General features: G+C 42.9%; 1 protein-coding gene across 8 annotated transcripts in view; it reads right to left on the bottom strand.

The window, feature by feature from the left end:
• The window catches only part of KAT5 (lysine acetyltransferase 5), a 36,319-nt gene that overhangs the window by 15,423 nt on the left and 3,710 nt on the right, over positions 1-17,186 (bottom strand). For 3 of the 8 annotated variants that reach the window (XM_068123235.2, XM_068123289.2, XM_068123262.2), the window contains 6 exons: positions 16,320-16,486; positions 10,254-10,370; positions 6,544-6,633; positions 5,958-6,212; positions 2,572-2,661; positions 1,935-2,075 (listed from right to left, as the gene is read on the bottom strand). In XM_068123235.2, the coding sequence (XP_067979336.1) occupies positions 1,935-2,075; positions 2,572-2,661; positions 5,958-6,212; positions 6,544-6,633; positions 10,254-10,370; positions 16,320-16,486 (860 nt within the window). The remainder of the gene's footprint in view (positions 1-1,934; positions 2,076-2,571; positions 2,662-5,957; positions 6,213-6,543; positions 6,634-10,253; positions 10,371-16,319; positions 16,487-17,186) is intronic. The other 5 variants (XM_068123270.2, XM_068123254.2, XM_068123244.2 and 2 more) reach the window with 5 other exon arrangements.

Here is a 17,186-nt window from a genome sequence, read left to right as displayed (position 1 = left end):
CAGTATATAGCTGGGTCTGGATTCAAACCCAGGCTAGACAGCTTAGAGGCGAGTGTGGTTGAAGGTCAACATCATATAAAATCGTCCATTTTCATCCAATTGACCTGTTGAATTTTAAGAATTTGCATATTGGGTCACTGACGATTATTGCTTTTGAGTTCAAAAGGACAAGGTCCCCTAAAACCATCAAATTGTTTTGTACTAGTACACCCACTCTGTACAGGAGCGGCAGGAAGAGACAAATACGGAAGGAGTTTTTAGCCATGTTGTATGTAGATCAGTGACAAAAATCTCAATTTTATCCATTTTAAATTTAGGCTGGAACGCAACAAAATGTGAAAAAAGTCAAGGGGTGTGAATACTTTCTAAAAGCACTGTATGTTGGTCAACTTCAAAACAACTTCAGACCAATCAGCCTGCTCCCAATAATCAGCAAGGTCATGGAATCCAGCATCGCTTCTGACATCAAATCCTTCCTCTTCTCCAATGTCTTGATCTCGGATCATCAATTTGGATTCAGACCGGGTCACTCAACGCTGGACATGCTGCTTCTGCTGTCTCATCAACGGATGGAGGTCCTCAATGCCAAACAGGAAATGGAATTCTCTCATCTCCCCTTCCTGTTCAGGCTGGAGTTCCCCAAGGTAGTGTTCTGGGCCGTGTGATTTTTCTGGTCTTCATTATGATCTCTTCGACTCTCTGGAAAATCCTCTCTGTCTCTTTGCTGATGACTCCACTCTCTGCCGCTCCATATCTCATCCCCCAGATTGGCAGGCAGCAGCCTCTTCACTCTCTGCAGTCCTGGACAATATCTCAAACAGGTCAAACAAGTGGAACATGTCTTTCAATCCTGACAAATCTCACACTCTTACTATGTCTCTCCGAAAAGACCATCTGGACAACCCTCCCATCTACTTTCTCAACAATCCTCTTGAAGAAGTGCTGTCACTCAAGCTTCTGGGTTTCACTATCTGCCATGATCTTTCCTGGGAAAACCACATTTCCAAGGTGGCAAACAAAGCCAGTCGCCGACTGGGCATCCTCCGTCGTGCAAAGTCCTTTCTGGGCACTTCTGAGCTCCTCACCACATATAAAGCTTTCATCTGCAGCTCAATGGAATACTGCTCTCCCCTCTGGGCTGGTGCTCCTGCCTCACACCTCGCTCGGCTTCATGTGATTGAAACCAAAGCATTCAGAATCATTGGTATCTCCCGTGATGAAGCTGATTCTGAGGGCCTTTCTCTCCCTCACCACAGGCAGCTAGGTGGTCTTTCTGTCTTCCACCGGCTCCTCTCCGGCCTTGCTCCCCCTGCCCCGTCTGTGCTCTGTCCCCCAAATATTCCTGCAGGACGCACAAGATCTGCCAGCAACCCTTCTGGTGAAACTGCCAAAATCAAGACTCTCTGCTCACCTTCACTCTTTCATTCCTCTTTTCTCCCGCCTCTGGAACAAACTCCGTCACTCTCTTCAATCCATCTTCTCCCTCCAATTCTTTAAAACAGCTGTTCACCACCATCTCTTAACTTCCCCCATCCAAAACCTTGATCTTTTCTACCCCAAATAAAAAACCCAAATCCACCTCTTTCAACCCCTAACTTCTTTCCTGAAATTCCTAGTAGTGTTCATTTGCTTTATACCATGTACCCGTCCCTCCTCCCCCAGCCCTCCTCCTTCCACAGATCTACCAACGTCCCTGTTCTCTTCTGTTGTTGTGCTTCCCTCTCTCTCCCCCTCTTGTCTCCTGCTCCCTTCATTGCATGTTTTCATGTTCAACGTGTTAGCTCTTACAGGAGCCTCGATTCTGTATTAAAAATAAATAAATAAATAAAATAAAAATAAAAATCAACTTCTACAGAAAACAAGGAAGATTGGGGATCAGGGGAAGATATACAAAATGGTCTTATTAATCTACATTGTGCATTTTTCACGCCCACCTTTGAAAAGTAGCCCACGATGTGGAAGCCTTTACAGTCATATGTGGTCATGATGTAGAAGAGAAAAGGATCTGTATCATAATACAGCGTTTTATGATCAAGAAAGCACTTGGCAAGAAGGCAGAGGTTTTGGGAGTAATTCTGCAGAGAAAGCAAGAGTGCTTATGAAGCAAAGGTCAGCATGTCCTGCTGCTCTAAGAGTCTCAAATAACAAGGTAACTCTTGCTCATGTTTCACGAGTACAATTAGCACGTTACACCGGAGTTGAAAAGTGTATGCACCAATAATGGTTGAAAGGATGAATGAACAATGGTCATGTGTTGAGGAAGGATGAAAGTGACTGGTTGAGAAGTGATGGAAATGAATGTAGAAGGAAGTAGAGGACGGGGAAGACCGAGAAAGACTTGGCTAAAGATGGTGGAAGAAGAAATGTGGGCAAGGGGGTTAACAAAAGGAGATGCAGAAAATAGGGCAAAATGGAGAAGATTGTCATGGGGACCACAAGGCTAACCCCCGCTCTGGCAGGGAAAATGGCCTTAAAATGCCTGTTGTGTGTTGTTGATGAATGAACAATGTGTAAAGAAAGCAAAAACCATGTAAGTGACCAAGAATAAAGGAGTGGGAAAACTTTCCAGACCTTGTTTTTCCTGCCGTCAATTTCAAAAAAGGAGATGTGGTTTTTCCGATATATCTCATTGCCCGGTGGATGTCGTAAGCTGCATTTGTGCTGAAACCCACAAAGAGCATGACATCACCAACTATAATACGCTGGTTATCCCTATTAGCCAATTATACAGCAATCACCATTAACTGAGAACACAATTGGTGGTGTCTGCCTGTTGCCCAGATATCAATACTGTTAGAACAATGTGAATACATGGTGAAAAGAAAAAAAACAGTGTTTGAGCCTAAGTTGTAATCATAGGTGACAACGTATCAAATTCCTGAGGGTGAGAGGGTGATTAAGCCCCTCATATACCCCAAAATCACATACAATTAGAAACGTCATTTTTGCCATATTAATGATGAATGCCCAATATTTTTAGCAACTCCAACTGCACAGGATAAAGTTAAACGATTTGGTTTTTATGCCTCCGTTGAACGAAGTCGCCAAAGGCATTATGTTTTCAAGTTGTCCGTCCGGCTGTCCATCCATGATAGGTTTTTCGTTACCGCGATAACTTGAGAATGGCTGAAGGGATCTTAGTCAGGCTCAGTGCAGGTACGTATAATGAGGTAAAGATGAACTGATTCGATTTTGGGGTCACAAGGTCAAAGGCCAAAGGTCATGTTAGGTAAAACTCCTGATACCACGATAACTTGTGAACCAGTGATGGGATTCTGGCCAAATTTGGTACACTTATGAAGAATGATGTAAAGATTAACTGATTAGATTTTGGGGTCAAGAGGTCAAAGTCTGTATTATGTCTATAATTTGAGAATCGCTGAAGTGATTTTATTCAAACTTGGTCTAGTATGTATAATGATGTAAAGATGTATAATGTACAAGTATGTATTGTTGTGGATATGAGGATTGTGTTTTTTTGATTGTTTTATTCTGGACCCTCCTGCCTCCAGTCTGTTGTATAAAGGTCAAAGGGCGTTCCCGTAGTTAATTCCATAAAACATACACGAAGGACACCATATATCCCTGTTCAGTAGTTATATCCTTATTATGTGTATTAGTGTAAGGCTGTGTCTTCCATTAATTTAAATACTCCATTGCACCAAGTGAAATAAGAGTAGATCCCCTTTCATTCACATTCCCCTTCCAACAATTGCCAACTGTTCCCTCCGCGACTCCATTCGCCACGAGGTCGGCTTGGAGAAGAAGGGGGAGGAGCTGCCGACTCCTGGGCGTGCCCGCCCATCGTCATCAAGGGCGGAGCCAGAGGGCCGTGCCGACCAATCAGGGCCGAGGCGAGCTCACCGATGGGCGTGTCCTGGACACCAGCGGCTTGATCGCCTGAGGCGTTATATAGAGCGCGCACGAAAGCAAGAGAGAAAGTTGTTGTTGGACTAAGAGTTGGACTGAGTGGGACTAAGAGTTGGACCAGGCAAGAGAGGAAGTTGTTGGACTGGGTTGGACTAAGAAAGAGAGAGGAGAGAAGGGGCGAAGCGAAGCAAAGAGAGAGAGAGAGAGTCCTGGAGTTTGTGAGAGAGGGAGAGAGAACCCGTCACGCCAGACCCCCCACCAGCAGCGTTGGCTCCACCAAGCAGCTCCGACCCGTTACCCCGCGCACACGACAGGATCGGTGGCATCGGCGGCCGTCGAGGTCCAGCCCGACGTCCCGTGCGGGATCAAGCTCCAGCCAGCTCCGTGCCTTCCTCCCCCTCCAGCCACCCACCTCCTGTCATTCCTGCCTGCAATTTCCCCATTCGTGTACGTGAGTTTGTTCTGTGTGTCTTGTCCCTGGGTAATAAGTTAAGCCTGTTTAGTTAAGCTAGTATTTTCACTGTGTCTTTCTGGTCCGTCCCTCTTTCTGCTTTATTTTATTATCCTTCCTTCTCCTTGGTTTCTTTGATTGTGTAAATAGTAGGAATAAATTTAGTAGCATTTCAAACCTTTTTGTCTCCTTCTTCTTCTTCTTCACATCCGTGTCGCCTTTGTCTTTTCCCTATTGAATATCTGTGGCGCGATTTTGGCCAACGTTCAGGAATCGGGTTAGTCGGGGTAACTGTTCGGGCGCGGCGGCCATCCGCTCGGCAAACAACATCCTAGCCGTGTCCGTAACAGTATAATGGTGTTAGATTTTGGTGTCAAAGGTCACAGTCCATAATAGGTCTATTACTTGAGAACGGCTGAAGTGATCTAATTCAAACTTGGTACAGGTATGTATAATGATGTAAAGATTAACTGAGTAGAATTTGGAGTCAAGACGTCAAAGGTCAAAGTTTACAATAGGTCTATAACTTGAGAATGGCTGAAGTGATCTAATTCAACCTTGGTACACATACGTGTAATGATGTAAAAATTAACTGATTGAATTTTGGGGTCAAGAGGTCAAAGGTCAGAAGTCATGTCAAGTAAAAATGTGATATCTTGTGAACAGCTGAAGGAATTTAAATTAAAACCTGGTGCAGGTATGTACAATGATGTAATCATGAACTGATTACATTTTGGGGTCAATAGGTCAAAGGTCAGATCACTACATGACCTCTGGGTCATGTCAGGTAAAAATGTGATAACTTGAGAACAGCTGAATGGATTTAAATCAAACTTGGTACAAGTATAGGAGCGCACGCTGGATCAGCACGTCATTTCTGAGGAGATTCCGTAGACTCAATGGCTCAGTGGGCTGTCACTGCAAAAGTCATGGAGGTCCCTGGTTCGAGTCCCGGGTTGAGTCAGAATTTTTCACACGAGTCCCAGGCATGAATTTAATTCCTGTTTATTATCAATATATATATATAGGAGCGTACGCTGGATCAGCACGTCGCTGCATCCTTGGACGACTCCTCAGCACCAACCCGACACACACCATTGTGTGTGTTACCAAATGAGGTGTTTTTACGGCAGCTGGAGTGCAAATCCTGCCACCAACCTCCTTGAGAGAGGGCCCAGTACCCTGGTACTCATTTCGCCGACCTCGAAAGGATGACAGGCTGAGTCAACCCCACCTGGCATTAATTCAACAGCTGAATGGGATTCGAACTCAGGACCTTCGGATCCCAAGCACGCCGCCCTAACCATTAGGCCAACACCAGGTATACAAGTATTATAATGATGTAATAATGTGGACGGAGGCATATCAGTCGACATCGTGACGTCGAAGAGTGTCGTTCTAGTCTTATTCTCTATTACAGATACACTTAAAAATGCCAACTTATTGTTACACCTTCTCCACTCACTCTCTCAATATTGCTACTAATTACCTCAAGAGAATAGAAATAATCTTGCTATCCTCGATCAATATTGTCACTTTTTTGTACAAAAATTGTTGATCTCAATTTGGAGGTGAGGGCAAAACCATTTATGCTGAAATAAATAAATAAACAAATAAATAAAACAAGTTCACATACCATGTGCCGCTGCAAACACTTAAGACTCTTGAAGTACTTGAGACAGAATTCGCAAAGGTAGAGTACAGGTAGGCTGGTTAGTTCTTGGGGGTATGGTGAGAAGTACCAGGGCTTGAGGCGGTGCCTGCCAAGCTCAATGCACTCAATGTTCTTCATGCGTGTCACAATGTCATCGTGACTCTTGTCACACACCAAACTTCCCGTCTGCCTGGGAAGTGGAACTGCTGGAACACTGTCAGAGCTGTCCTGAGAATCCTGGTGGTGCAGATGAGTGGAAGGATTTAGATGCTTCAGTTTCACATCAATCTGTTGATTTCCGTTAACAGTAAGATCAAGTAAGCCAGGTCAAAATCGAAATTACATATCCTCGGGACACAACATTAGTTATACATACATACCACACTTCTTTGCTATAAATTCTGTGTCAAAATCTCTAACCCATGAGACTGGATGCACACTATTAACCCACAAAAATACTCGTAGATGTACCAATCCTACTTTCATGTATCACAGCACATGAGTAGTTACAATCACATATGGCTCGTGGCACAAACCTCATCCCTCACATGTGGCTTGTGGCACAAACCTCGTCCATGGGCATCGAAAGTGCTTTCCTTTTCCTTCCAACCGTAGAAACAAGTGGTCGCCGTGAGCCTCCATTCTGTGAAGAGGGATTCTGTAAAGAAGATAGAGCTGAATGAATGGGTGCGGGCAGCCAAAGGTGGGCCTACCTGGTGCGGAGAGCAAAAAGGTGGGCCGGCCGAGGGGAGTTTGGAACAGGCGGCGGATTAGGAGGCGAATAAAAAAAAAATGAAAGTATACAGGAAATAGAAGCAAAATTAATGTTAAATGGGAGAAGAGGGATGTTGAGTCACACAACTGTAACCAGTCTTTAGTCATAAATCATTAAAGTTTGTAAAGCACTTATTTCAGTTTCCTCAGAGGAGATTTCAAACAAGCAAAATTGCCTTTCCAGGTCATACCCAACAACTGACGATTCCTTAAGTAACGAAGCCAAAATCGTTTCCTGCCAAATGTCCGGCACCAATTCAAACATGACTACGCTTCCGCTGCCAAACGTTCAAGACATCTACTAGCAAAGTTGGAACAACACAAGGGACGTGACACATACAACGACCCTCATTTATCTTCCCTTATAACAAACTATAGTGCTGCGATCAGAGGAGACCTCGAGGAAGATGGTTCCCGGTGCAGCAAACTTGTAATATTAGGGAACTTGTAATATTGGTAGCACTTGAAATTCTGCCTCATAATGAAAACAAACATAGTGTATTATTTTCCAATGAAACAGCATCAATAAGTAAAAAATTAACTTTTTTTTTTTTCTTTGCTGGAGGTCATAATCGAATGGTAAAGGTCATTGTAATAGATCTGCCACAGATTACAAATGTGGGTGATAAAAAAGTGAACATTTATGTTCACGCAAAAATGTGCAAATAGGGCCTGGTGGTGTACAATGTACAATGTACAAATAACAGTGTACAATGTGGATGCCTGGTGTTGGGCTAGCGGCTAGGGTGCCAGCTTAGGATCCTAGGATCCTGGGTTCGAATCCCGGTCGATCGCTGAATTAACGCCAGGGGGGTTGACTCAGCCTGTCATCCTTCCGAGGTCGGCAAATTGAGTACCAGTTCACTGGTAATTCCCTGTTTGTCGTAAAAAGGTGACAAAAAGGGTTGGCGGCAGGAAGGGCATCCGGCCATAAAACATTGCTTCAAAAAAGGGGACCAAAAAACAACAACAACCACGGTCCCCGAAAAAGGCCAACCCCTGCTTGCGGGGAAAAATGGCCTCTAAAGGTGGTTTTTATTTTTTATTTTTTATGTGGATGTATTATTCTTGCTTCAGGTATGAGAGGTCCCGGGTCAAATCCCAGCCAAGCCCAATGAAATTTTTGTCCTTGTTCTTCCAAAAGTGGGACACCATGGACACCAAGATGAAACGCTTAATGCCTCCTTCCGGGAACCATAATTAAATAAATTAAATAATGGAACAAAAAAATTAGAAAAAATAAATAATTGGAAATTAGGGGAAATTAAATAATTGAAAATTAAATACAGTAATTATAAAATTTGAGAAAAAGAAGTAATTGAAAAATTGAATGATTAAAAAATTAAATTATGGAATAATTATTCTTCAAAAAGCGAGACACCACAGACACCAAGACTAAACAATTATTAGGACCGATTTGTGAAAGGCGTTTAAGAGTTAGACGCATGTAGAACAACTAATCTGTAGAACCACTAATCGTGCAATGAGTGCAATGATCACCCGTTCAATGATCACCCGATCATGGCAGTCCAGATAATTATCTAATGTGGATCAAAACCTAATCACAAGCGTTTAAATAACGTCACGAGGGCATGTTTAAGAGTGTGTGTTAAGGCCTTGAAGCAAGCATTGCACGGCTTATAATTGGTAGTTTACATGAAATGATGAATATGGATGTGTTCGGAGTGCTGGAATTAGCTCAAGAGGAGAAAGAAGAGGATATGAATCGGGCAGTTTGTCGATGTGTATTGAGAATCTTCGAGGATAGATGCAATCCTCTGGAGAACTATGACAATATCAAATTTGTCTGGAGTTACAGACTCTCGAAGGAATCGTTTCGTTGACAGCTGAATCTAGAGCAAGATGACATAGATCAACCTATGATGAGGAGCAATGCGCTCAATCCACTCTATCACATGTCCGTGGCTCTGCGATTCTATACAAGTGCAACATTTCATTTGGATGTTGGAGATATGTGCGGTGTTTCACATGCTAATTAGCTGTTTAGACTCGCACAACAAATCAGCAGTTTATCTCCCTTCGTAAATTGCTATCTAGACGGGCGATTAGCAGTGTGTACAGCGATGTTTTTTGTCAACGTTTAAGGGTTAGATATGTGTTAAAAAGATGCTCGCTAAGCGCCTTTCATACATCTGACCCTTAATTCCTCCCTCCGGGAACCATAATCACTATTCCATCACTTATGTCCAACATTGGGTACCGAGGACAACATTGGGTACTGATAATGAAATGAACGAATGATCGTTTTGAGGCCATTTTCCCCCGCTAGAGCAGGGGTTAGCCTTGCGGGCCCCATGACAATCATGGTTCCCTGTTTGAGGCAATGTTTTTATGGCCGGATGCCCTTCCTGGCGCCAATCCTTAGTCACCTCTTACGATGCGCAGGGATACGGTGTACCTATTCTAAACCGGGGTACACACCGGGATCATTCATCCCAGCAAGCTGGTACTCAATTTGCCGACCTCGGAAGGATGACAGGCTGAGTCAACCCCCTGGTGTTAATTTACGATCGACCGGGATTCCAACCCAGGATCCTAGGATCCCAAGCCGGCACCCTAACCGCTAAGCCAACACTAGGCTTAACATTGGGTACTGATGTTCAACATTAAAAGGCATTATTGTAATCATACATAGAAACACCGAAACAAAAGTCTATATTTAAATAGCCAGAAATGTTTCATAAAATTTACATCATGCTGAGCAGAATTGCTAAAGTAGAGACCATATAAACAGTTGAGTGTACAATGTGGATGTAGTCTAAGTGATTATGAAGAGGTATTTCATCAACTTCATTCAAGAAAGGCTCGACGGTTATCATCTAAGGATGGAAATTACTTCAACCTTACAGGACAGAAAACTTCCTTGATAATACAAAAGAAATGATTTGTCGTAAGCTTTTATCCTGGACATACACATGTAAATCTGGAATGCAAGTCTCTACTTCATGGCTTTTACAACTTATGTCAATTCCAAGGAAGTCAAGTAGGGTTTACAAACTTTCAGTATATATACTATATACCGAGACAGAAAAATAGTATACAACTTGTCAGAGGAGCAAATACAAAATAATTTAAGTAAATATTTTCATTATAGAGCGAAGCTTGTGGACAGTATCGTCGGAATTGGTGTGTTTCCAATTTTGGGGTGGAGACCTCGAGGAAGAAGCACTAATTACCAGACAGAAACGAATACGAGGTATTCAATAACCTATTCAGAAGTAGACGCGTTTGGAGAGACGTACATTCCGAAAACTTGTGAATTGACACATTTGTGGAAAAGCACGATATTGATTTGGGAACCATATTCTTTGTGAATCAAAAATCAAGACTTTTAGACATGGTTATAATTGCGGAAAGAAAAATTTACCAATACAGCTGATTCGCAAAGGTAAAAGGGCAATGACGAATTTTGGGATTGAGTTCTTTGTGGAATGAAGAATTCGAGATTTTGGTGATGTAGATCTTTGCAAAATGGCAAGTTACCAATTTGGGGATCGAGCCAGCTGGCTCCTCACACAGTGATGGGGGTGTCGCAGATGTAGGGGGGTCCCAGCCATGCCAGTTCACTTGGCAGTTCGTGGGCCTGTCACGGTGAGGAAACTGCATGGAGAGAGAGACAAGAACGTTGCTTTTACAGACACAGGGGATTTGGACCCCCTGAAGATATCGGTAATTCCATGTTAAAAACATTTAGAATCGTTATACCATTTTGAGGTTTCAGTGATTTTTTTTTTTTTTTTTGGTTTTTAGGCATCAAGCTTCAAAGTTTTCAAACTTCAAGATCAAGTTAGGTTAATCAATACAACATGGTTGTTGTTCTCTGCAAAAACTACACAAACAACCATGGGTTAGGCTGATAACATATTCAACTTCACGTATCATTCTGCGTCGGAGTGACGACCTGTCCAGGATTATGCCCAATAGCCTAGGAAACTGCTTCAGCAGCCCGATGCACCTGAAGATGCAATATGAGTAGTCTTCTTCTTTATGTATTAAATATGAGTAGTATGATATGAGTAGTAAATCACAATATGAGTAGTCTTCTTCTTTAGTATCATATCTCTTTCAAAGAAGAACCCACCACAAGAGTGTGTCTTTTAGAGAGGGCATATGCCATTCCATGATTGCCTTATTGGGATGCAATTAACTGGAACTCCAAGCCAACATAATCCAATTATACAAGCAAATGAAAACGTTAATGACTACAAGGATACATCCAAAAACATAACTTGTACAAAAAATTATATTCAGCCTTTAAACAAGCTCTTTAAGAGCTGATACTTCAGGGAGAGTTGCACCACAGAAGCCATTTGAAATCATGCATTTGAAGTTTCCAATCAGCGAGTTATTCAATTGTCTATTAAGATAAAAGGACGGTCATGAAACTTTCCTTTTGATTTGGGACACAATAAAGGTCTGCTGGTGGCAAATCCAGGAAGGGAGGAAGCCTGAATCAGCAAAGAAATGACAGTTCCTCCATGGTTGACAGGGAAACTGGTGAGGCATGGACAGGAGCATGATATTCCAAAATCTATTCTAGCTACGTCATTCACACCAACGTTTGTCCATAATCGACTTGCTGTTCCATGCAATTATTTTATGACACAAAATATATTGCCGTTGAGCAAGGAATATTCTTTGAAAATCTTTTAACCATATGATTGATCTGAATGGCAGGCTGACAAATTTAAAGGCAGGGTTTTACGGCAACTTTTTGCTCAATTGATAAATTTGTGTCGATCGCTGTTGGGTGTACTTCATATTCACTTGAGGGACCATCTGAAAGAAGTGTTTGTTTGTTTTTTCAAATGATTTTTTGATTGATTTTTTAAAATTGAAAAACATAAATAAAAAATAAATAAATAAACTTCAAAAAATGCATTAATAACATATATCTTGTATATGTACAAGCTGCCATTTTGTCCATCATTCGTAGAAAGTTGCAAGCACCTCACATTCTCAGAAGCAAAACTCTGATGGCTAACAATATATTTTTCCAACTAATTAAGCAAATTTCATTTCTATATAAAAGTGATAATTAAATGCAGTGTAATGACGAGCCATACATACTTTTTCCTGTGAGTTTTATTCAACACTGAGTTACATCTTCGTGAAAGATTTTCATCATGATCATCAAATGAAACCAAATTCCAAAGGCTTAACCAGACCTTAATCAGTAATGTTTGTTTTTGGTATAAATGGTCAAGGCTCATGGAAGAGCAACAACAGACTGGAAGGGAACAAAATTGGAAGCGGGAAACACCAACAGCAGAACATCAGTCAGAGTAAGAGTGAGATCAAGGGGAGGGGGCGAAGGACACATGGGGATGAACCATCTGCACACAAGCGGAATGAAACACAGCAATTAGAGCAAGGATGAAACAGAAAAGGAACAAACAAACCAATAACTAAAAGGAAAAGAGGCGAGGGAGAGAAAGAAAAACCACAATTACCTATAAAAGGGGAGTACTTGGGAATGGGGTCATTTTAAGTGGAAAATATCATGAGTATAAATGGGGATGACCTGAGGCAGTCATGGACAGCAGTCTTGAAGCCCTGGAGGCACGAATGAGACTGAAAAGATGGGAAGTTGGTTCCACAGATGAGAGAATGAATGAATGAATTATCGTTTTAAGGCCATTTTCCCCGCTAGAGCGGGGGTTAGCCTTGCGGGCCCCATGACAATCATGATTCCCTGTTTGAGGCAATGTTTTTTTTTATGGCCGGATGCCCTTCCTGACGCCAACCCTTGGTCACGCTCTTACGATGCGCAGGGATACGGTGTACCTATTCTAAACCGGGGTACACACCGGGATCATTCATCCCAGCAAGCTGGTACTCAATTTGCCGACCTTGGAAGGATGACAGGCTGAGTCAACCCCCCTGGCGTTAATTCAGCGATCGACTGGGATTCGAACCCAGGATCCTAGGATCCCAAGCCGGCACCCTAACCACTAAGCCAACACCAGGCTAAGATGAGAGAGAAGAAGGGAAAATAAGTGGAGGTGAGCAGCGAGCCTGGATTTCGGGAGTTTAACAAGAAGAGAATTACTGGCAAACCGTGTGCATCCTCCAGAAACCTGGGAGGAACAGAGCTAAGACAGGGCAGAGGGTGCAAGAACAAAAAGGAGGTGGTAGAATACAGAGAGGTCACCAACCTGTCTGTGATGTGAATATAACAGGTCTGGCCACTCAGCTTAATCACGGGAAGATCCAAATGATTTTTAGGGCCCTGCTTTTCACGGCATCAAGAACGACAATGTGTGAGGTCGGGGTGCCAGCCCAAAGGGGAGAGCAGTACTCCGTCATGCTGCAAATTAAGGTCTTGTCAATTGTCAAAAGTTCAGATTGGCCAAGAAAAGACCTTGCACGACAAAGGGCGCCCAGTCGGCAGCTGGCTTTGGAGGCAATGTTGGAAATGGAGGGGACCATACACCGGAGACAGACCTGTCTTTTGAAGAAGAAGACAGGTCTCTGGCATCACCAAGTCCTTGAAGGAGACAGGTTTGAGTTCAGCCTTGAAGCTGGATAGATGTTGTATTCTGACTTTCCTGAGAGTGGACACACACTTGTTCCAGGCTTTGTGGAATTATCTGAGGCTTCGGTAAGTTTTGCCTTCCAGGAAGAGGAAAATTCCTCACCACAGGATTCTGCATTCCAGGGGTGAGAGGAAGGGGAGGACAACTGCAGACAAGATGACATAAATCTGTACGTAAAGTAAAGCAAGCTTGTGTGGAAGGATTCCCACCCAGTATTAATATCAGGAAAGGTAGAAATGAAGGACCAGTCCTGACATGAGACGGCATCTACCACAAAACTAATCACTTCCAAGTCCAGAATATAGGACATGACACTAGGACAAATTCAGGTTGGAAAGTTCAGCGATTGGGTGAGCTTCACCCACTGAGTCAGAGATTGGTTTACCCACCGAGACAGAGATCCTTTGCTGCAATGCCATGGCTGGTTGGAGAGGTACCAACACCACCCAGACATTGGTGTGGTGACAGTTGAAATCATCACATACAAACAAGAGAGAGTTGGGATCTTATTCTTACATATGCAGCATAAGGCTGAAGGGTAGCATCATTTGCTGAGGGTGTGGCTGTACCACTGATGCAATGTCCCCTGTAAGTTAAGGCAGAAATTTGGAATTTTGTCAGGGTGCTGACGGTGATAAAGGCCACTGTGGGATCTTTAACATCCACCAAGTGAATGCTGGCAGACGGGACTCCCAGTTTAACGTCCATCCGAGGGACGGCACACACATTGATGAATCATCCTGCCTGTGAAACACCGAACTGACAGTTTATAGCAGGGGCGGGATAAAAACCCAGTCGAGACAGCATAGAGGCGAGTGTGCGTAACTCTAGGCCATCCTGTCAGCCTTATGACGAGTGTGCCAAACAGCATCAACCCTCAAAACGACTTGAGTGAGGCCTATGTCTCACAGTTGAGTGCAATTGGTTGATTTGAGATCGTAGATACTAAGCTTTTTCCTAATAGGTTAAAGGAAACAGCGATGGGTAAGACATCTAATGAAGGAAATAAAATGCACAATATTTGACAGATAATTATATTACGTTGCTTAATTCCAGTTGAAGTGCAGTATTATGTCGCTTTTCCACATATACCAGGCCTTTTTGAGCCCTCATGGGTCCAAAGCATATCTATCACCAGCTGACTAGAGCCCTCAAGTCTACACTCGCGTTAATTTGCACCAGGCACTTGTTACCGGATGAAATGTAGGGGTCGAAAAAGATGGCGTTGTTACAATGCAAGGTTCATACAGGATTGGATAAAAGTTATTTGTAATTGTTGACAAATAACATTCCTGATTAGCCAATTGTCTCATGCTTTTTGTGAGTGTAATGCCAAATGAAATAGAAGAGGTCTTCTTTTCAATCCACTAAATACGAAAGAACATTCTGTCAATGGCGCCTTGGTCTAGTTGTTAAAGACATTTCTTTCTCCACCGGATGATGTGGGTTCGATATCTATGATTCCTCCCTCTCACCAACCTGCACTTGTCAAACATGGCGAGTTGGCCTAAGACGAGCTGAGGGAGTAATCCTTCATCCTGCAGCGGTCCCGAAAGACAAATTTACAGGTCTGTCATTTTTGCTGCAAAATGATAGCACAAGGCCATTTAATATTATTGACATTTCAATCGCACTAAAATACGGTGATTAAAACTCACTCAACTGTGCAGGTCTTTCACATCCTCCTGCAACGATTCCTTCACTGTACAACCACTTCATCCACAACATTAGTCATCATCATCATCACTTTCCCTGTGATGCCTTATTATGCCTCCGCCGACAAAGTCGCCGGAAGCATTATTTTTTCTGGTTGGCCGTCTGTCCGTCCGTCCGTCTGTCTGTCTGTGATAGGTTTTCGTTACCGCAATAACTGGAGAACGGCTGAAGCGATCCAAGTTAAACTTGGTGCAGATATGTATAATGAGGTAAAGATGAACTGATTCGATTTTGGTGGCACAAGGTTAAAAGGTGAAAGGTCATGTTAGGTAAAAATCCCGTTACGGCAATAACTTGTGAACCAGTGATGGGATTTTGACCAAAGTGAACAGGATGGACACAGATGAAAACTCTCAGGAAGGAAAAACTGGAAATTTGGAAGGAGGATGGTTTGGGGGCGAGGGGTTGATGAGGGTAGAAAGAAAAGGTTTTGGGTTGGGGATGATCTGAGATGATGGTGAACATCTGTCTTGAAGACCTGGAGGGAAGAATGAAATTGAAGAGGTTGTGGGAGTTCATTTCAACGGCAGGAAAAGAAAAAAAAATGAGTGGTGAGCAATGATCCTGGATTTGGGTAATTTCACCAGAAAGGAGTTGATGGTGGACCGAGTGAGCCCTGCAGAAACCCGGGGGGAGAGAGGGGTTGGGAGAGGAGGACAAAGCATGGAAAGAGCAGATGGTGCAAGACAAGAAAGGAAGCAGTAAAAGAAAGAGAGACTACCGACTTGTCTGCAGTGGCGAAGTGATAGAACCATAGACTCAGCTTCATCTGTAGATCTTCCTGTACTAGTTCCTCAATCACCCTACATTCCTGTCTCTGAAAATTAATCATCCCTGCAGGTAGAGCATTTCCTAACAGTTTCTTCTGCTATTCTGCCACGCTCACTTTCACTCAAAGTTCTTTATTTCCTCCCTCAAATTTCTTTTTTATTTATTATAAAGGTCCATGATGGTATCCTGTGGAGGTGGAGATAGAGATAGATCTCACTTCTTCTCTCATCAGTGCTTCTCTTCTGGAAAACTCAAATTTTTACCAGGCCAATTTGGGTCATGAAAATTTGATTTTGGTTGACATAATTTACAACGTGATATGCAAAGCAAATAGTCTCTGTCCATCAACAAGCCTGATGCATAAAATAACTTAAAGGAAAAAAAAGTTTTGAATGTGCCAAATTTCAAGTTCATTCAAACACCTATATAATATCAAAATATGATGGGGACAGACCAACACACAGCGAAACATATTTAAGAAAGTTCCAAAATATCAAATAATCACGTGAGAAATGACACATACGTGCAGAAAAGGCCGTGGGCAGACAACCATCTCCCGGTCAGGACTGCCTGGGCGTGAACAGGAACCAGAACCGTTCTTAGTGGGCGTCTTGGCATCTTTTCTGGGAATCTGCATCCTGCGAACGTTCAGCCGTTCGTACATGACCCACTCATCCAGCCGCTTGTTAACTACATGGAGGAAAGAAATCTCTTCAATCAAACAAATCTCCGCGATACCACAGTGCTTTGTTTTACATAGCGATTGTGGTACTTTGCCCGTAGTAACGTGTTTTTATTATTGTTTTTATTATTTTTTTACCTGCTCTAAGGCTCATAGTGGAGTTCCACACACACATGGACATATGCGACACAACACAAGACTGTTACAAGACAGACAAACACCACAACTGAACTTCGGGGAAGTGCCGTCATTTCCCAGGGTACTCTGGGTACCAGCTACATCACAACAATGGTACCACTTATCTCACCGCACTCAGTGGGGCATTTCCTCATGATGAATTTCCTTCTCTCCATGGATGCCAACCTATGGGGATTGTCCATGCTCTTATCCTTTTAAATGCTGAATATCAAGCAAGGAAGCAGCACACACCATTTTTTTAAGTCGTTGGTAAGACTCAGCCTGGGTTCGAACCGTCGTCACCTCAGACTCGGAGCGGAAGCTCTAACCATTACACAACCCCATGTGGGAATTTTCAACAAACTTAGATTGCACTTATTTGAAGAATGCCACATGACACCCCTCACACTTACAGCTCTCCGTAGTCATTTTCCATTTTTGCTATTTTCTGTTATTCCTGCAATTTGTGTCTCCAAACACCTCCCCGATTTTACCATCTCAGCGTATCCATGACAGTATTTCTTGAAGTGT

Source organism: Myxine glutinosa, chromosome 1 (genome assembly GCF_964187855.1).
Source record: "Myxine glutinosa chromosome 1, kmMyxGlut1.1, whole genome shotgun sequence".
Classification (NCBI taxonomy): Eukaryota; Metazoa; Chordata; class Myxini; order Myxiniformes; family Myxinidae; genus Myxine; species Myxine glutinosa.
Note: the sequence above shows the minus strand (reverse complement) of the source record. Positions and strands in the feature narration are given on the sequence as shown.